This window comes from Gymnodraco acuticeps, unplaced genomic scaffold (genome assembly GCF_902827175.1).
Source record: "Gymnodraco acuticeps unplaced genomic scaffold, fGymAcu1.1, whole genome shotgun sequence".
Lineage (NCBI taxonomy): Eukaryota > Metazoa > Chordata > Actinopteri > Perciformes > Bathydraconidae > Gymnodraco > Gymnodraco acuticeps.
The window spans coordinates 233,916-255,208 of NW_022989900.1; the positions used below are offsets into that span (position 1 = coordinate 233,916).

The window sequence follows — 21,293 nt, forward strand, 5'->3', positions numbered from 1 at the left end:
CTCTGCAGACCGTTTACATGCAGAAAAACCTTCATAACACACAAGGGGACGGGTAATAACCAGAAAAGCATGACATGGGACCTTTAACTACATGCGAAGTAAGATCATGTAAAGTGACGTGGGGGGAAATAAGTCATCTTTAGTGACATGAGATATTGTAAAGTACAGTAATGATCATGATAATGTAAAGCAACATGAGGTGTCAGGAGATAATGTAAAGAGACGTGACGTGAAGTGACTTGAGGTCAGATTGGTCACATTTTGTAGATCATAGTTGTTTAAAATGTCTTGGTGTGTGGGGTCCAGATGCAGAGCGTGGAGCGGGGCAGCGAGGCAGCTTCAGAACAGCCAGGGGGGGGGAAGCTATCGTTTCGGGGACTCTTACCATGACACGAGTCTCTGAGGACCCAGATGTCCTCGAAATAACACCCAGACTGAGAAAGGCGGCCCGGAGACAAACCTATCGGACACAAAGACTCTGATGGACTGCGTTCTGTCGTGGGGGGGCGGACTGTGATTAGATTAGCATCTACCGGGTCTTTGTTTTGGGACTCTTACAGCAGAAATGAAAAAGAAAGATTTCTTCTTCATGCAGATTAGTGAAGATACTTGGGGTTTGAATCCGGGTTAGGGATCGAAGCACACACACTGATGAATTATCTCATAGTAAGTCTAATCAAAATGTGGTTTCCTTTCAATATAAAGTAATCAGGTTGATTATCGGCAATGCAAAAAAAAAATATTTGAAGAAGCCTAAACAGCTTAAATCTCATAACTAAGTATATTTCTGCTTATTTCATTACAGGGGGCTTCTAGAAGGTAAATAAGGGAAAACACTTGGTGCTGAATGTGAAAAAGTGCAGGACTTCCTCTTCATTTTTGAATTGTTTTTTAGAAACATTCAGGTTTACAGGAAAATTGCAGCAAATTCATCCAGAAATATTTGTGAAATGTTTAGATCCAGAAGCTTGGTGAGAACAACACATGTATCAGGGTTAGGGTTAGGCACATTTTAAGCTTAGTTATGAGGGAAAGTCGGACAAATCCTCGATTACTCAAAATGTAATCAATAAATCAGTCAATATGTTTTTAAGTTAGGGGTGCCAGCCACCTTTTCCAAGTTGGTTCCAAAATGCATTTGAATCTGATTTGGACTTTGGAGGCAGAAGTAGACCAGCAGCCCCATCTTCTGGGAGGTGAAATTACTGTTTTTTCCAATTCACTAAAATGCAAAAACGTCCGCAGCAGTTCATTGCATAGCTCTTTGCTGCTACTCCTGTCTGAATCTACAAACAACATCTACTGTAGGTTATACACTGACACACTCCGTCTATGATTATAAGTGGTGTAGATTCATTTATTTAGCTCAGGAAGTGGGGAGAGAAAAAGCCATCTTTGGGGGATGGATGGCTATTGAAACGGATAAGCCTCAAGATGCTCAATAGCAACTAGCTCATTTTAATTTGTGTGAACTGAAGTGTTATGTTTTGCTGGTACTCCTGTCGGTTTCTACAAATGTAATCTACTATATTTAATATGTAGATGCAGAAGTTCCTCATACAACCTCACTTAAACACATCCAAATGATTCCTTTAAAGGCGCATCACAGATCCTGGATAGGCAAGGACACATTATAATCCTGGATAGGGTATAGCTTGCACCTTTTTTCTCATTTCTGCACAATAAAACACATTGTTTTGAGTGGTAAAACCTAAACTCCCTTTTCTTGTCATCTCTGCCTGTGATTGTATAGTATGCAATAAATGATAAGGTTAGGAAGTGGGCAGAGGAAATCATCGTGGCTGGATGTCTAGGAGGACGAGGTTCTACTGGTAAAGAATAGCTCGGAATGGCTTATTTAAATAAACAAAAACATTTAACACGTACTTTTTGGGGGGGAAAAAAATTGTGAATTATGAAAGTGAATTAGTTCATTTGAATCTTTGAAGAGTGAACTTTGAGCTAGTTCCTGTTAATTGTTAATACACTGACTATGGAGAAGTAATTAAACCCCACTTTAAGACATCCAAAATGTCCCATTAAAAGGGTTTTAAGATTAAGATTCTGGATAAGCACGGGACCCTTTAAACAGTCTACAGTATGACCAGTGAGTCCTGAGTGAGTGTATACCTGTGTTGGTAGTGAGGCCGTTGGCTAGCGGCAGCACCACGTGGGTAGGGGGTGCGTACAGGGTGTAGGAGTCGTCGGTCTGAGGGGCGGAGCTGAGGCTGGAGGAGAGGGGGGCTCTGGAGAGCTGCTGCTGGCGCGTGGTGGGCAGAGAGGCGTGCCGGGACAGGGTGCCCCCTACAGGGAGGACCAGGGATGGAGGAGGGGGGGTTATCAAGCTGATGGTTAGAGGTGGTGGTCAGTCATTATGTGGAATGAAGGGAGGTGGAGGGATGCAGGGGGAAGGGGGGAGGAGTAGGAGGAGGAGGAGGAGGAGGAGGAAGCATGGGATGGTTCTGGAAGCAGGCAGATTAGTTTCTAACGGAAAATGGCGACTTTAGATCTACAGCGCATCCTATATGAGGTGATAAAGGTCTCATGTGTAATATGTTTAAAATGCATAAATTAGAACTCCTGCTGTATAGTATCTTTTAATATTTTAAATGTGTATGTTCTTATCTAAAACTTTAATTTGAATTCATAAAATATATTTTAGACATTTTATAGTAATTTTTTTATTGGTGGTATTTTAATTATCTTCTATAGACCTTTGACCTTAATTCAGATATACTGTTTGTATTTGTTATAGTATTTATGCTACCAATTTTTTCCATTTACAATTTATTTATTTTTTAGATCAGGGCTTATAAAATGTCAGAAAAAGTAAAACATTTCCATCCCAGTTTCTTAAAGACCAATGTGAGGTCTTTAAACGTCTGCCAGTCGGAAACACTAAGATTATCATTTTAAAATAATATAAAATTAAGAAAAGCAGCAAATTACGGAGCCCTGGAGGGTTCATAGAGAGAACAAATAAATAAAACGAGGCCACGTTTTTTTTAACGTTTTATTTAAATTGAGGCCACGAATTACATCTCGTGCGCACAAATTAATAAAACGTGGCCTCGTTTTATTTATTTATTTTCTCTATGAACCCTCCAGGGCTCCGTAGAAAATCCTCATATTTGAGTGCCTGAAAGACTTAAAGACAATTTCGCAAAAACATTTATTTACCAACTGTTGCAGCTCTAATAAATTGCTATAAGGCTGAAGTGAGGTGGAAATAAATACAAAAAACACTGATCGTAGAATGGATGAATATGTATAGGGGGGGCGCCTAGTACACAAAGTATTCAAAACCTTATTTAAAGTCATTATTTTCATTTATTTTATTTTGAGATACTAAGTCAATATTTTTAGATGTATTCCTTAACAAAAACATCATACTTTTTCAAGTTACTAAGTCATTATCTTGAGATAATAAGACAACATTTTGATCATTTGAATCATTATTTTGAGACACTAGGTCGCTATTTTTATAAACTAAGTCATTATTTTGATAAACTAAGTCATGATTTTGATAAACTAAGTCATGATTTTGAGATACAAAGTTATTATTTTGGCCAAAATGTGCTTCCATACAAAGCAGCAGCTGTTTAAGGACATTTCTGAGGCCATATATTTGTATAGTCTTCAGTGGGAATTCATTTATTTTAAGTGTCAGTCTAATTTTGGAGGTCCTGTCTGTGAGACTGACCGTTTCTCCTGCTGATGACCTCCACGATGGAGGGGGGGAAGAAGCCCACGCGGTCCGTCCCTCTCTGGGTGTCGTGGATGTGGCCCTTCCAGCGTCCGTCCACATGCTGCTCCAACACCTGCAGGGGACGAGACGGGTCAAAAGGGGCCTCAGGTGCCTGGTTTGTGAATAAGTAAATATTAGCTTTCCTCCCATCTCCACACAAGAAATTAGCATCTCCCTGGTTCCCTCCACAAAGAGCCAAAGGCATATTCAGGTTGGATTTGGGATTATTGCAGAATACGGCACTCTGGCAAACAAACGTTTATGATATTTACATGTTTTATTGAACAAGCTAATATCCAGATATTAACCCCACTTCATGGTTTTTGAAACATAAATCACATGACTTCACGCCAACACCGCTAAGCTGAAGGTGGCTAAGGTTTAGCGTGATGACGTTAATTAGCATTGTTGATCACCACCACTGTTTCCATGACACATAGCTTCAGACATTCACGGGTGGGGTATCTCATTTTTTAGGATATATTAGTAATTATTTTATAGTAATATTGTTGTATTTCTTTTCTATACAGCTTGCATTTAGATTAATATATATTGTACATGTTTTGACTATTATCTGTAATTCTCTTTTATTCAAAAATCTAGATTTTTTTCGGGAAAATACACATTTCATCACAATCCATTTTTAATGTGAGTCAGGAAACTCTGAATCAAGTGTGATGAATCAAATATAGGACAGAGTTCAAGGACCGTGTGTGTGTGTGTGTGTGTGTGTGTGTGTGTGTGTGTGTGTGTGTGTGTGTGTGTGTGTGTGTGTGTGTGTGTGTGTGTGGACTTGTCTCCGCCTGCCTCAGAGCTGACTTGTTCCCACAATAAAGGTTAAAATTGCAGACTGGCATTTTATTTTGAAAGTTTTGTACATTTTTCAAGTAGAAATGTCCTCTAAGATGTGGGGAGTATAAGTTTAAAGTAGTATAAAATAGTGTATTACAAGTATCTCAAATTTGTTCTAAAGTACACTACTTTAGTACTTCCAGTGTTGATTTCGTCAACAAGCTTTTGTGTCAAGTGTCATTACACCTCACACATTTTAACGGCTTAACCTGATTGGCTGAGATGTTCAAGACGATGTGATGACTAAAAGAGAACATAAGACACAGGAAAGTTCTTATTCTATAATAGCTGACACACATTTTGACTAATGGTGACTAAATGGCAGTAAAGCTCGAGCGTTTTCCTCTGCAGACTGAATCTCACCGTGATGACGTCCCCGGCGCGGATGTTGAGAGCCGTCGGGTCGTGGAGGTTCCAGAAATCCTTCAGCGCTCGGACCTGCAGGACGCCCGTCGCATCTGAACAGGAAACAAAACATTTTTTTAAATCATCACTTAGGGATGGTAACAGTTTATGTACTTTAATAAACTTGTGTTATCCTCTGAGGTTGATGTTTTTTCACTTTTTGTTTTTCATGTCTTTTTTATTATTTCAAACGGTATGGCTGATTTTGTGTATATTTAAAAAACTAAATAATAATAAAGGATTTTGGGGGGCAGGAAGTAGCTCAGAACTTTTAGAATTTTATAAATATATCCAAAATCTTTATCAAAACTCAACCTTCCTTTTATTTGTCCAGATTTAAATCCCTCTTTACCCATATTATTTGAAAATGCTGCCTAAATTCTACATGTAGACCATTTTTTTTTACAATTAAATAGATTAAGGATTAAAAAGCATTATTTATTTATGATTTAGTGAAAAATTACACAATTCACCCGTTTTACAGTTATTTTGTGCAATGTATGTTTGAAATTAGCCAAATAATGGTATTGATGTTACGGCAGCCTTTTTGTTATGTTATTCTTAATGTACTGTATAATAAAAAGTTATCTTTTCGAAGTTATATAAAAAAAGTTATTTGCTACTGTTAAAGCGCCGGGACCTCTGCAGCGGTAAACAAACTGCAGCATGTTTAAATCACAAGCTGCTCATTACTCCCTCAGTGTGTTCCCACAGGAACTTCAAAAGACTGCAGGATTACCACACACACACACACACACACACACACACACCACACACACACACACACACACACACACACACACACACACACACACACACACACACACACACACACACACACACACACACACACACACACACACACACACACACACACACACACACACACACACACACACACACACACACACACACACACACACACACACACACACACACACACACACACACACACACACACACACACACACACACACACACACACACACACACACACAAACACAACAACACACACACACAACACACACACACACACACAGCACACACACACACAACACACCACACACACACACACGGCTGAATGGGAGTCTGCTCTTTGAAGTTGTGAGAACCTGATAAGAGTCCAACGTTATGTAACCCCACATGTTAAAGAGCTCAGGTGAAGGAGCCCAAATGCAGAGAGGTGTGAGAGACATGAAGAAGAGGGAAAATGAAGTAAAGAACGAAAGAGGAGGAAAGTTTGGTGTTTGGAGTAGCTGCTGTTTGCATGAATTCTGGGGCAACATAAAGAAGATTTTCATGTAAAAAAATATCTGCATTTATTACTGAGAATATTAATGAGTGTTTTCTTGCTTTGGAGAAATGTTTTGTTAGTCTCCTGCAAGACATTCACAAAAACCCTCAATTCCATTTCACAGTTAAAAAACACATTTTATTTCCTTAACCTGTTAAGCCCTGAGCCTGTTTTTCAGGTCTCAGGCTCGAAAATGACATTCCCAGAACAAATGACCATATCTTCCCTTCTAAAAGGGTTACATTAATAATCTTTTTTCTCAAAGTAATGATAAACCTGTGAGTTGGATGTAGAAAAGTCAGAATAAATATAGATGTTTTTTATTTTAAAGAAAATTCAGATTGAAAACTGTAAATTATAGTGTCCATCCAAAAATAGTTTGGACATGTTGCTTGATGCTGAAGCAGTCCAGAAGTGAGAGGAATTCAGCAGCGAATGTGCAATTACTGGAGTCCACGTGAATGTTAAAATCACCGAGCAGGAGAGTTGATGGAGACATGGAGCAGAGAGAGGTGAGTAACTCAGACAGCTCAGACAGGAAGGTATTGGAAGCTTTAGGTGGGCGGTAAATGAGGGCAACCTGGAGCGGAGCAGACCCAGCCAGTTTGAAGACAACACACTCAAATGAGGTGGTAGTAGGTACTGGGAGTTCTTTAACCAGGATGCCAGCTCGGTGGATAACAGCCAATCCACCGCCACGACCCAGGGAGCGGGGCTTCTGGATGTACAGATAGCCTGGGGGTGTGGCTTGATTGAGTGTCACAAAGTCCTGCTGATTTTGCCATGTCTCTGTTAAGCAAAGGATGTCAATGCTTCTGTCAGTGAGAATGTCGTGGATGAGTAGTGCTTTGTTGTTGAGGGAGCGGTAATTCAGCAGCATAAATGTCACATGGTTGTTCATAGATGCTGGGGGGAACAAGGAGGGAGAAACTAGCACACTGTCAGCACAGGCCAGGGACCTCAGGTAGATAGAGCGAACGGGAGGTTTGGTCGGATGACGTCGTTTGTTGTGATGACGACATCGCCGTGCGACAGACCGTCTGTCACTGCCAAGCCCCCAGGAAGTGCGCCGGACTCAGATGAAAATATTCGTGCTAGCCAAACGGCGGTACTACACTTCCGTTTGGTTGCCAGGCCCGGAAACACTTTTTCCCATTGACTTACATGGGGAAAGAGTGGTCTGTAACTCGTTGGATAATTTTTTTTAAACTAAATAAACTACCCAGTATGAACACTTGTATAGCCCTTATTAAAAACATTCGTTCCTCAAGTTGTAAAAATGTGCTAATAACGTTATTCTGAGAGTTATTTCCCTCTGCATTATGAAGGCGCATCTAACCCACGGGACCGCGCCGCCCGGCACGTTCATGTTACGTGTCCCGACCAATCAGAGCACACTGTGCTCCCAGGGAGGGTGGGGCTGGAGCTATTGGAGCTACAACGAGCCGTTAAAGGCAGAGAGTGAAATTCAGTGAATACACGTAGTTTACAGAGATGCTGTATGAGGAACCAATGTGAGTTGCGTTTATCTTTACCCATGGATGCACAATAAGAACGGATCCATATCGTCTTACTGCCATCCCACGGAGCTGTAATAATGGATATATTGCACATGTTTGCTGTAATTCATTATCATACTACATGGGCTGTATGATTAAATCTTGTACCGTAAATGTTGTATTAAATAAAGTTAATATTACCGACATTATTAACGTCCTCTCTGAAGAACCAGCACCTTACCGTGGTAGAGAGGTTTGTGTGCCCTGATGAACCTGGGGGCTGTGTTGTCTGGAACCTTGTGTTCCTGGTAGGGTTTCCCATGGCAAATTGGTCTCAGGCAAGGGGCCAGACTAAGATTGGTTCAAAAGACCTCATGAAAGACGATACAAGAAGTGAGGATACCCGGCCCGGAGGAAGCCCGGGGTCCCCTTCTGGAGCCAGGCCCAGAAGGAGGACTCGTCGGCGAGCGTCTGGTGGCCGGGCTTGCCACGGAGCCCGGCCGGGCCCAGCCCGAAAAGGCAACGTGGGCAACACCTCCGCTTCTCCGTCCCGCGGGCCCACCACCTACGGGAAACATCAATGGGGTCGGGTGCGCTGCCAGAAGGGTGGCAGTGAAAGCGGAGGGTCTCGACGGACCAGACCCGGGCGACAGAAGCTGGCTTTGGGGACGTGGAACGTCACCTCTCTGGGGGGGAAGGAGCCGGAGCTTGTGCGGGAGGTGGAGCGTTACCAGTTGGATCTGGTTGGGCTCACCTCTACGCACAGCGTCGGCTCTGGAACCTTACTTCTGGATAGGGGTTGGACTCTATTCTTCTCCGGAGTTGCTCAAGGTGTGAGGCGCCGGGCGGGTGTGGGGATACTCACAAGTCCCCGGTTAGGTGCTTCTTTGTTGGAGTTTACCCCAGTGGACGAGAGGGTCGCCTCCCTACGCCTGCGGGTTATGGGGGGGAAAACTCTGACTGTTGTGTGTGCTTATGCACCCAACAGCAGTTCAGAGTATACGGCCTTCTTGGAGACCCCTGGAAAGAGTCCTGTATGGGGCTCCTGAAGGGGACTCTTTAATCTTGCTGGGAGACTTCAACGCACATGTGGGCAATGATGGAGACACTTGGAGGGGCGTGATTGGGAGGAACGGCCCCCCTGATCTGAACCGGAGTGGTGGTTTGTTACTGGACTTCTGTGCTAGTCATGGATTGGCCATAACAAACACCATGTTCGAACATAAGGATGCTCATAAGTGTACGTGGTACCAGAGCACCCTAGGCAGAAGGTCCATGATCGATTTCGTTATCGTATCATCGGACCTGAGGCCGTATGTTTTGGACACTCGGGTAAAGAGAGGGGCGGAGTTGTCAACTGATCACCATCTGGTGGTGAGTTGGGTCGAGTGGCGGGGGAAGCCTCTGGATAGACCTGGTAAGCCCAAACGTGTAGTTCGGGTGAACTGGGAACGTCTGGAGGAGGCCCAAGTTCAGGAGGCCTTCAACTCACACCTCCGGCGGAGCTTTTCGGGCATTCCTGTGGAGGTTGGGGACATTGAACCAGAGTGGTCGGTGTTCAAAGCCTCTATTGCCGAAGCCGCGGCGGGGAGCTGTGGTCTCAAGGTCCTAGGTGCCTCAAGGGGCGGTAACCCTCGAACCTCCTGGTGGACACCGGTGGTCAGGGAAGCCGTCCGACTGAAGAAGGAGGCCTTCAGGGATTTGTTATCCCGGGGGACTCCCGAGGCAGTTGCAAGGTACCGACAGGCCCGAAGGGCAGCAGCCTCATCCGTGGCCGAGGCAAAGCAGCGGGTGTGGGAGAAGTTCGGAGAAGACATGGAGAAGGACTTTCGGGCGGCACCAAAGTTGTTCTGGAAAACTGTCCGACACCTCAGGAGGGGGAAGCAGGGAACCATCCAAGCTGTGTACAGTAAGGATGGGACGTTGTTGACCTCAACTGATGGAGTGTTAGGGCGTTGGAAGGAACACTTTGAGGAACTCCTGAACCCGACAACTCCGCCCTCTATGTTAGAGGCAGAGCTGGAGTATGACGGGGGATCAACACCAATCTCCCGGGGGGAGGTCACTGAGGTCGTCAAACAACTCCACAGTGGCAAAGCCCCGGGGGTGGATGAGATCCGCCCAGAAATGCTGAAGGCTCTGGGTGTTGAGGGACTGTCATGGTTGACACGTCTCATCAACGTTGCGTGGAAGTCGGAAACAGTACCGAAGGAGTGGCAGACCGGGGTGGTGGTTCCCCTATTTAAAAAGGGGGATCAGAGGGTGTGTGCCAATTACAGAGGCATCACACTACTCAGCCTCCCCGGGAAAGTTTACTCTAAGGTACTCGAAAGGAGGGTCAGGCCGATTGTCGAACCTCAGATTGAGGAGGAACAATGCGGATTCCGTCCTGGTCGTGGAACGACGGATCAGCTTTTTACTCTCGCAAGGATCCTGGAGGGGGCCTGGGAGTACGCTTATCCGGTCTACATGTGTTTTGTAGACTTGGAGAAGGCGTATGACCGAGTTCCCAGGGAGTTACTGTGGGAGGTGCTGCGGGAGTATGGGGTGAGGGGGTCTCTACTCAGGGCCATCCAATCTCTGTACTCCCAAAGCGAGAGCTGTGTCCGGGTCCTCGGCAGTAAGTCGGACCCATTTCCGGTGAGGGTTGGCCTCCGCCAGGGCTGCGCTTTGTCACCAATCCTGTTTGTAATATACATGGATCGGATTTAGAGGCGTAGTCATGGGGGAGGGGGTCTGCAGTTCGGTGGACTAAGGATTGCACCACTGCTTTTTGCAGATGATGTGGTTCTAATGGCTTCATCGGTCTGCGACCTTCAGCACTCACTGGATCGGTTCGCAACCGAGTGTGAAGCGGCTGGGATGAGGATCAGCACCTCCAAATCTGAGGCCATGGTTCTCAGCAGGAAACCGATGGACTGTCCACTCCAGGTAGGGAATGAGTCCTTACCCCAAGTGAAGGAGTTCAAGTATCTCGGGGTCTTGTTCTCGAGTGAGGGAACAATGGAGCGTGAGATGGGCCGGAGAATCGGAGCAGCGGGAGCGGTACTGCAGTCGCTTTACCGCACCGTTGTGACGAAAAGGGAGCTGAGCCAGAAGGCAAAGCTCTCGGTCTTCCGGGCCATTTTCGTTCCTACCCTCACCTATGGTCATGAAGGATGGGTCATGACCGAAAGAACGAGATCGCGGATACAAGCGGCCGAGATGGGTTTTCTCCGCAGGGTGGCTGGTGTCTCCCTTAGGGATAAGGTGAGAAGTTCGGTCATCAGGGAGGGACTCGGAGTTGAGCCGCTCCTCCTTCGCGTCGAAAGGAGCCAGTTGAGGTGGTTCGGGCACCTAGTTAGGATGCCACCTGGGCGCCTCCCTAGGGAGGTGTTCCAGGCACGTCCAGCTGGGAAGAGACCAAGGGGTAGACCTAGGACCAGGTGGAGGGATTATATCTCTTCGCTGGCCTGGGAGCGCCTTGGGATCCCCCAGTCAGAGCTGGTTGATGTCGCCAGGGAAAAGAAAGTTTGGGGCTCTCTGCTGGAACTGCTACCCCCGCGACCCGACCACGGATAAGCGGGAGAAGATGGATGGATGGATGGATTAACGTCCCTGTAGCTTCGTATTACACTAAGAAGCTTATTGCACTGTATATAAATATATATATATACAGTGCAATAATTATTTCATGCTAAATGAAGCTCTGTTGGATATCACTAGATCCTGTTACAGCGTAATATAAGTACATAACGATTGATGTGCACATTAGCATCATTACTAGCTAGCCGCTAACTGCCGCCTCGTTCATATCAAATCCATGATAACAACAATCCATTACCATGCTGTCATGAACGCGCGGTGCTGTTACGTGTACGCAAATTGACGTGCTTGATGTGAACGAGCATTTTGGTTAAAGTTGCGCATGCTCTATGAGTGCACATACGGGTACTTCTCAGGCATGCTGGGTAATCTGTGACGTTTCACTCTCTCAAAAGGTGGGCCATTTTATCATCATGCGCTAATGAGCAGCTCTCATAGGAATGAATGAGGCCCCGCCTCCCACGCTGTATCCAGTTCTTATTATACATCCATGGTCACTGCGGGGATAGGAGTTTCGGTGTAGAAAAACGTGCATCTGGATGCCCGGTTTATGTAGCGGGGACGACACAGAAGCCCAAGGGATTTGATAACTGCGAGGCAGTCAGGGATAATGTGGCAGAAAAGGTTACGAAGTTCCAGCGGGGAGTATTGGAGGAGCATCATAAGAAGAGCGGCGAGCCAGCTAGCAGCTAGCACCATTAGCCCTGCAGAAACCGGACCTCGAACCTCAGCAGCGGTGATGGAAAACAGCCCAGTTGGTATGGCAGGACTGAGGGAGGGTTCGTGGATAGTCCTGGGAGTGTGGCAGAGAGGAGCCCAGTCGGAGAATTCAGGAACGGGAACTACGCGGATAGCAGAGCACAACTGTGAGCTCGTTATGCTAATGGAAGGACGGCAGAGGCTAGGAGCTAAACAGCAGCCGAACATAATCGGCTGAGCAACGGAGATGGTGGGGTAGGTAATTTTGGAGAAACCAGCTCGAGTGCGCTAGGATTTGAAAATACACAGCCGGAAAAAATCTGCCACTTCCTTACAGAGCCCCTCCTCCAACACACACGAACGCGCACATGACCAATGAGGGCACGAGATAAGTTTGTAGAAAGCACTTAAGATATTCATTGCTATCGGGATGTTAAGAGCATTCCATGGAATATAACAAAAAGTGTATCTCGAGCCGGTTTCTCAAACTTACCTACCCCACCTTTAAATCTTATCGTTAAAAATTCTTCATTATGTGTATGTTTGTTAGGGAGGTCCAGGTCCTGTCTCTATATGAAGTAATGGGTGACACAGAGGAGTTGTACTCAGTTGTTCTCTGACCTCGCAGCAGCTGCTTGATGTCCCTGCTGGCGTGCGACGTGGTGAACTGATTGACGATATCCAACGCCGTCTGGTTGTACGTGTTTCTGATGTTCACATCCACTCCGGCCTGCAGGGACAAAATACTTATTACAGCCCTTTGATGTGAAACTAATCAGCCCTAAATCTGCAGTTTTCCCTCTGGGGTTTGGTTGAGGCCTGAAAATGTCCAAAATGGATTCAGCATCCTCATCGGGCAATACTAAGTCGACGTAATTTTTTCTTTTTTTACAAATGTTTAAATAGGCTTTAATGCAATTAATTTCAATGAACGCACCTTATGCTAATTGTGCAAATTGCCCAACATATGCAAGTTAGCACCCGGCAGTTTCCATGTGCTGTGGACCCGTACTATACACACTGCTGGCAACTAGACTCATTGAGCAAACTGACTAAGTGAAATATTTGATTACATTTATTGCATAACAAACTTTCCAATCAACTCAAGTAGTGATTAAAAGTGATAACTATTATATGACTGTATTATATTGTAAACATTTACATTTAGAAATGTGTGTTTTGATGCAGTTTGCTGCATTTTAAGGACACAAAATGATGGATGATTTTCAAAAGAAGTTGATGACTCACGTCCAGCAGCAGGCGCACCACCTCCGTCTTCCCGTACAGAGACGCCTCATGCAGAGCCGTTCCAGACTTGGTGGTCTTGTTGATGTCGATGCCGGCATTCAGCAGCAAACTGCAACAAAACAGAGAGTCATGGAGCTCAGCTTTGAACCTAAGTCTTGGATCTGAGTCTTACATCTGAGGAAAGAAAATAAGTCCTGAACTTGAGTCCTGAACCGGTATCTGGAAAGAAACCTTATCTCAGTCAGAATCAACTCTGATTTGTAAAATCAAAGTGAACCTTTAAACTCATCCCAGTCGAATATATTCAGTGAAGCAGCAGAGAAGTTTAATTACATTACACTTTAAAAAAATAGGACGGGATGTTACTAGTGTAGTTGCCAGCTCGAGTCCTATAGTGACTTACCATTCATTACCATTAAAGCCATTATTACTGTACAGATGTAGCACCTCATTTCGGACGCCCCTACCCATGTGGGCCCCTGATCGGCACAGGGTGGGCCCCTGCTGAAAGGAAAACCCCCCGCAGGACTTGATACGCCCCCTTGATAAATAAATAAAATGATAATGAAACCAGCTGCAATGGATCATGGATCCACCAGGGGGAGCAATGATTAAAAAGCTGCCACACTGGAACTCATGTGAAATAAACAGCTGATAGATCTCTACAGGTATCTGATATAGCGGACCTTTGTTAAGATCCATATGTCACGGATAGGAACACATATTGCCACGGGTGGGGTGGCGCAGTGGGCTGTACATTTGATTATCAGATCAAGGGGACGAAACCCGCCGCCGCTGCGTCTGTAAAGCCGTTGTGTCCTTGGGCAAGACACTTCACCTGAATTTGCTCCTGTGGGTATTGTCCACAGTACATGACCATGATATGTATGTGTAATGTGTATTTGTAAGGAGCGCTTTGAGAGTCATTGAAAAAGCGCTATAATAAATATAAGGATTATTTATTATTATGTTCTGGTTAAAACTGCAATTTTTTTGCCTGAAATGTCAGAAATGAATTCAGCATCCTCAATAACCTCCAAAACCACTCCAACATTTTCCAAATCGGCTATGATGCCATTCATGCTAATTAAGGCAACTTATATGCTAATTGGGTGGAGGCTGTCTCACCGTATGATGTCTTTATGGCCGTTGCGGGCGGCAAGGTGCAGCGGCGTGGTGAAGGCGGAGTCTGTGGGCTCTTTCCTTTCTCCTTCCAACAGCGCCACCACCATGTTACTGCTCAGCAGCAGCTGGGCAACCTGAAGGGGGGGGGATCACATTGTAAACAAATGTAATTCTATATTTATGTCCTTTGTCTGTATTTTAAACAGTCTAAAGTTAAATGTATACATATAATATTAAAATAATTATCTGAAAAAACATGGAGGAATGTTGCCATCAGACACCAACAGCTACACATATTGTGAACCATTCAATGACCTTGTTAAACATAAAACATGTGCATTTTTAAACAAATGTTGTAGCTAATATAGTTTTTTTGAACATTTTCTTTATCTTTCGGATTCCGTCAAAATCTGTTTAAACTCCTTAATAGGAAAAAAAGCTTTTTTTGTTTGTTTTAAAGGTAATTCAGATTATTGTTTTTAACTAAACCCCCTCTCCCCCAAAAACAAAAACTCTTCGGTTCTCCACGAATTACACAAGTCACCCAAATCAGCGTTAAAAAAGCGGGATGCGCCGAAAAGCGACTAATTTGCATGCATGATCCTTAATGGTTTGGTATAAAATGTCAGAAAAACCCAATTTTCTCAAAATCCAAGATGATGTCCTTTTTTATTGAAAACCCAAAGATATTTATTGTAATATGATATAAAACAGAAAAAGCATTTTCTGACAGTGTCGCATGAAAAATCATAACGATGAATCATTATCAGCAATGCAATTTAGAATAAAGTTTTGTGTGATTGGATCAAAAGTCTGGGCTGGTTAAAACAGGAGGTGAAACAGAAGAGAGCAGAATGGAAACACAGCAGCTGCCCGTCGACCACACACACACACACACACACACACACACACAACACACACACACACCACACACACACACACACACACACACACACACCACACACACACCACACACACACACACACACACACAACACACACACACACACACATCACACACACACACACACACACACCACACACCAACACACATCACACACACAGCACACACACACACATAACACACACACAACACACACACACACACATCACACACACACACACACACACACACACACACACACACACACACACACACACAACCACACATCACAACACCACACACACACACACAACACACACACACACACACCACACACACACACAACACACACACAACACACACACACACACCACACACACACACACACACACACACACACACAACCACACACACACACACACACCACACACACACACACACACACACACACACACACACACACACACACACACCACACACACACACACTAAAGATATCTCAGTGGAGTTTTGTATCAGCTGTTTGAAGATCAGACTTCACCGTCATGTCTCATTTAACAAATGCACACGAGTCAAAACAAAGAGGACGACAAACAGAAGTACATTAACATAAAATATACATTAAAGGTACTCTATTTCTGGTACTGTATACTTCTACCACATTTATCTTATAACGGTGTGTGTGTGTGTGTGTGCATGTGTGTGTGTGTGCGTGTGTGTGTGTGTGTGCGTGCGTGTGTGTGTGTGTGTGCGTGTTCATGCTTCTTAGAAAAGACTTCATGTTAAAACTAGGGCCGGGACTCGATTAAAAAAATTAATCTAATTAATTAGAGGCTTTGTAATTAATTAATCGAAATTAATCGCATTTTTAATCACATATAAATATTTGACCTGAGAACAGTGAGAAGCAATTTTTTTCACATGGATTTTAGTATACCATTAGGCGCATTCACACCGCAGTACTTTTCCCACAAAGGTTCATGAGAACTTGGTCCATGAGAACTCTTTGAACCTGGGGGTGGATTAGGCAAATGAAGCCGCTGACGTCACTTCTTCTTCTTCTGCTTTGGGTTTACTGGCAGGCCGCAAACCACCCAAAGTCCCCGGCCGGAAGTCCCCGGAGTTGGGGAAGGCTTCAGTAGAAGCTGCTGGGACTCCCAGCAGCTTCTACTGAAGCCTTCCGAGTAAATCGCCAGAACGCCGACACCTCCTCATCTCCACCGCTCCCATGTTTTATTTTGTGTTGCCATAAATTAGTCTCTCTGCGTTTCTGCGCTGGGCTAATGCTAATGCTAATAATGCTAATACGAGGATAATAAAATGGCGGCTTCACAAAACTTTTTGGGAGTTTTACGGGGCGTGGTTTGAAATCCTTCCAGCCAATCAGAAATATAGCTCTTTTCTCACAAGAGAGCCGTACGAAAGTCCCTGCTCTCTAGCAGCTCTCTGCTCTCTAGCAGGGACTTTCGTGGGGGTAAAAAGGTTCTCATGAACTAATTTTAGTACCGGCTCTTTTTGGTGTGAACGCGATAAAAGAGGCTAACGTCCACGCTAGCTTCCACACCAGCTGCTATATGTTTTGCATTGAGGTGATACTTGAGGCTTGATGTGCTGCGGTGATATGCGAATTCCTTTTTGCATAATTTGCACACAACCGTGCTCTTATCGACGCTTCCATCCGTCCGTTTTTTTAAAACAACATTTCCCACTGTTGTTCACTGTGGTTTGTTGTTGTCTGAAGTCATGAACGTTAGTTGGTGCTCCAGTATAATCGGTACGCCTGAAACTCATCCAGTGAGAAACGTTCCGCGGTGCAAAAATAAGTGCGATTAAAATGCGTTAATTTTTTTAACGCGTTAATTTTTGTGTAATTAATTAATCTTAATTAACGCGTTAAAGTCCCGGCCCTAGTTAAAACTAAAAGTCATTTATCAAGAATGTTTGTTTGTTTCATACAGTATCTCAGTAAACTAAATATCTTGGGGTTTTGGACTTTTAGTTGGACAGAAAAAAACACATCTTTCAATGAAATGTTTATTTCTATAAGATGCGCCTAATATTTGAAGTAATTTATCCTGTATATTTATATACAAAATTATATTTAAACCGCACATTTCTCGTGAGTAAAAAACGTTGAAATTAAACCTGATTCAGAAACAAAAATGGATTAGTCAGGATGTATAATATATATAATATTTATGACTAGTATTTATGTTTCTTTCCATCTCTTTCAGGTGCATTGTATGTATACAAATCAAATTGATTTCACATTAAAAAAATAAAGCGAAAAGTTCTCTGCGATGCTTACAGACACAGATATTTGGAGCAATTAAATCAACGTCAATAACGTAATTATAGATTATTGCAGTTTTACATTGCTTTATCATATTCATTACTATATGTATGAATTCAACTTTTCCTGCATTCGACCCTTATGTCCTTGAACTATTTTACTAGATTTCTTTATGTCTGCATAGTAGGGGTGTAACGGTTCACAAACATTTCGGTTCGGTACGTACCTCGGTTTTTTGGTCACGGTTCGGTTCGGTACGTTTTCGGTACAGCAGAATTTTTTTTCACAAAATAAAACATATATATATATATTTTTTATTATTATTAAACTGTGAATAATGTATTCACTCAAATAAATACAAAATATAATAAAATAAACATTAAGGTGCAGCATTTCGATGAACTGAAATAATCTGTATTTGAACTTTACTGTACTAGTACTCACAAAACATAAACTATTAGTTTTGGGTTTCTTATTTTTTATTAAACTGTGAATCTTCACTCAAATAAATACAAAATATAATAAACATTAAGGTGCAGCTTTTCGATTCACTGAAATAATCTGTATTTGAACTGAACTGTACTAGTACCTAAGCAGCCAGCTTGACATTATGACTTGCTTGTCATTGTATTTTCATGTTGTTTAAAGAAAGATGAACTTGTCCACATTGCTTGCCGAAAGGGCAGATCTGCTGGCACTAACAATGTCTCCTGATGTGGAGAACACCCTCTCTAGGGACAGAGGTAGCAGACACAGCCAGGTAGCGCTTTGCTAACATGGCAACATAAGGATATTTGGTGTTTGTAATAGCTTTGGCTCGGTCTGAACTCTCTGCGAGTGGTGGAGGCTTACATGCTAGCGGGAGTTGGGTTTGCACTTCAGTCTTTTTTCCTTTTGGTACCGGTGATATTCACGTTCGGGTGATGCCTTTTCAAGAGTGTGCAAGTTTGATGTATTGCCAGCCGCGTAACCAATTTTAGTTGAACAATGCCGACAAACAGCTTTGGTTCGGTCCACCTGTCTTTGTCCTTCATCCTTGTACGTAACTGCGAAACCAAAATGTTCCCAAACCGGAGAATTCAATGATGCTGGAGGATTTTCAGCTCAACTTTATCTGCGTTCGCCATTAATTTTCGACAGTTCCTCAAATTACTGACTACATTTGAACGCATCCCTCTGACCAGCTCTCATAGTATGCCTCTCATCCAATTAAATGACTCTATGACGCGTTGAACCCAATGTGAGCAAATTACTCTGAATGCTGCGATGCAGCACCTGAGATTACTTCCAAAAAGTTGTTCACGTTCTCAATTTTTTACGTTTAACGTTATATTCGTACACCTGTACCGAACCGAAGGGCCCGTACCGAATAATTTCGGTACGGGTACGTGTACCGTTACACCCCTACTGCATAGTTCCTGTTTGTTTCACCATTGAAGAAATGAGGGGTTACATATGGTAACCCTTGTTATATAAGCACAGGTGTAACCCTCTACTGGACTCTATGGGTACTACCTGATTTGTTTGTGTAGCTGTTGCAACAAAATCTAGGTTTGAGGGATCAACATGGAGACAGCGAAAGATGTTTACACACTTGTTGTCCTTGTGTGTGTGTGTGTGTGTGTGTGTGTGTGTGTGTGTGTGTGTGTGTGTGTGTGTGTGTGTGTGTTTGTCCAGCTGTGGCTTTGTGTTTTCCAACCATCAGTTAACACTCCCTGAGTTTCATTTATTAGGATTGAGTTTTGACCAGCGCTGAAGGAGACACTACATGTGGATAGGGTCAAAACTTTAACTAATACATATCACAATGAAACTTACCCATATGATTACTGACAGTAAGACAATAATGACTTGTATTATAAGTTTTCTTAAATGCTTTGTTTACATATGCAAATGAGGCATTATCTCATTAAACGTGTGCTAATGTGAACACATGTGAACATTGGATAAAGCCAGGTTCAAACTCTGGTTCCATTTTGATGACAGATTAGAGTCAAATGTTTTTACAGAGAGGATTTTTTTGTATCACTCCATAAATCCGAGCTTCAGAATATATAGAGGAATTCACCTATACAGTTTGGTATGAGAACAATCTTATTTGAGAAAAACAGCCTTTAAAAGATATGTATTATAACATTCATACATTTTGTGCTCACTACAGGGGAATGGAGTGAAAATATGAATAGATATCACCATGAAACCTCCCTAGTTGATTAAATGGAGAATAATAAAATAAGTAGGAGTTTTACTTTTGCATAACAATGATATTGCTTGTTTGGAGTAAATATTTCAGCACTTTTCTTGTTGTCCTTATGGTTTATTGCACTTATTGTAAGTCGCTTTGGATAAAGAGTCAGCTAAATGCTTTGTAATGTAATGTAAATGCAAATACAATTCATCGCTTTAATTGATATTAAGACGATTCTTTTTGTATTATAAGTTTTCTGAAATACTATGTCTTAATTAACAAATGAGGCATTATATACAGTAAGGCTTACTTTGGTGGATTTAGGAGGAATGTACATACACAAATAGACAAAGTTAGAAGCACCTAAATGTGTATTACGGAAACTTTCTTTCCTTTAGTATGAGAGAAGACATGCTATGGAAGCAACATAACCCAAACTCTGTAATATAACTGTATGTTTTTGCCTGTAGGGTTCTGCTTGGACCCCAAAACTCTCTATATATGTCAAACATATAAAACACCTTCTCACCTGGACTCTTCCAAACTCACAGGCGAGGTCCAGAGGAGTCTTCTTAGCTTTGTTGACCAGACAGGGGTTAGACTGATGCTGCAGCAACATCTCAGACTGAAAACACACACACACGTTTTTATGGGATTTAACAGACATTAAAATGACCGAAAAACAACAAGGGGGAGTCATAAAAAAAGGCCCAAAAAAGACTTTCTTCACTTTCTCTCTGTGTCCTCTCTGTTAGCTTTGCTCAGCGTTGAGACAATAAGCGAGGGGAAACTGTTAGCGTGACCCTGAAGCTGCAGGAGGAAACACCTGCAGAGCTCCTCGAAGGAGGGGGGGTGGATAATGTTTCTCCCCTCTCAGCCAATCAGGCGATTATATCCATGGCACACTGGGGATGGAGTCCACACATGTGTGTTTCTATGGCGCTCTGCGGGGAACCCTGCAGGCTGGACTACGCTCCAAAAAAGGGATTTCAGGCAGACTGCTGGCATTATCTGGAGCTGTGTTTACAGGTTTACTGTGGCTGTAAAATACAAAAAGGACAACAGAATATAATCTCTAATCTCAGACGATCAAAGCAGGCAGATGCTTTTTCACCTTTAAAAGAATCTGTTGCAGATTGTCTGGACTATAAAAAGTTGCAGAAAATATGAATCTATATCTGTAATTTTCAATTAATGTGCACATTAATTTATAGATCATTAAATGAATCAATTGATGTATAAAAGGTCATTATGTACTTTTTGTAGGTGTTCCTTTACCTTTAGTGTGTTCTATAGGTTTGTGTGCATGTCAATGGTCTGCAACGGCTCAAATCCCTGTGTTCCCTCCAGAGGGAGTTTCTCTCCCACACACTCCCCCCTGCCTGAAACACTTCCATTGGACTCCTTTGTTTACTTCTATGATAATAATAATAATAATAATTAGGGCTGTCAAACGATTACAAATTTTAATCAGAT

General features: G+C 43.1%; 1 protein-coding gene across 7 annotated transcripts in view; it reads right to left on the bottom strand.

The window, feature by feature from the left end:
* The window catches only part of LOC117540188 (caskin-2-like), a 96,953-nt gene that overhangs the window by 13,950 nt on the left and 61,710 nt on the right, over window positions 1–21,293 (bottom strand). For 3 of the 7 annotated variants that reach the window (XM_034206756.1, XM_034206743.1, XM_034206748.1), the window contains 8 exons: window positions 20,347–20,442; window positions 14,459–14,589; window positions 13,331–13,439; window positions 12,704–12,812; window positions 4,964–5,058; window positions 3,704–3,860; window positions 2,131–2,304; window positions 386–460 (listed from right to left, as the gene is read on the bottom strand). In XM_034206756.1, the coding sequence (XP_034062647.1) occupies window positions 386–460; window positions 2,131–2,304; window positions 3,704–3,860; window positions 4,964–5,058; window positions 12,704–12,812; window positions 13,331–13,439; window positions 14,459–14,589; window positions 20,347–20,442 (946 nt within the window). The remainder of the gene's footprint in view (window positions 1–385; window positions 461–2,130; window positions 2,305–3,703; window positions 3,861–4,963; window positions 5,059–12,703; window positions 12,813–13,330; window positions 13,440–14,458; window positions 14,590–20,346; window positions 20,443–21,293) is intronic. The other 4 variants (XM_034206763.1, XM_034206773.1, XM_034206790.1 and 1 more) reach the window with 4 other exon arrangements.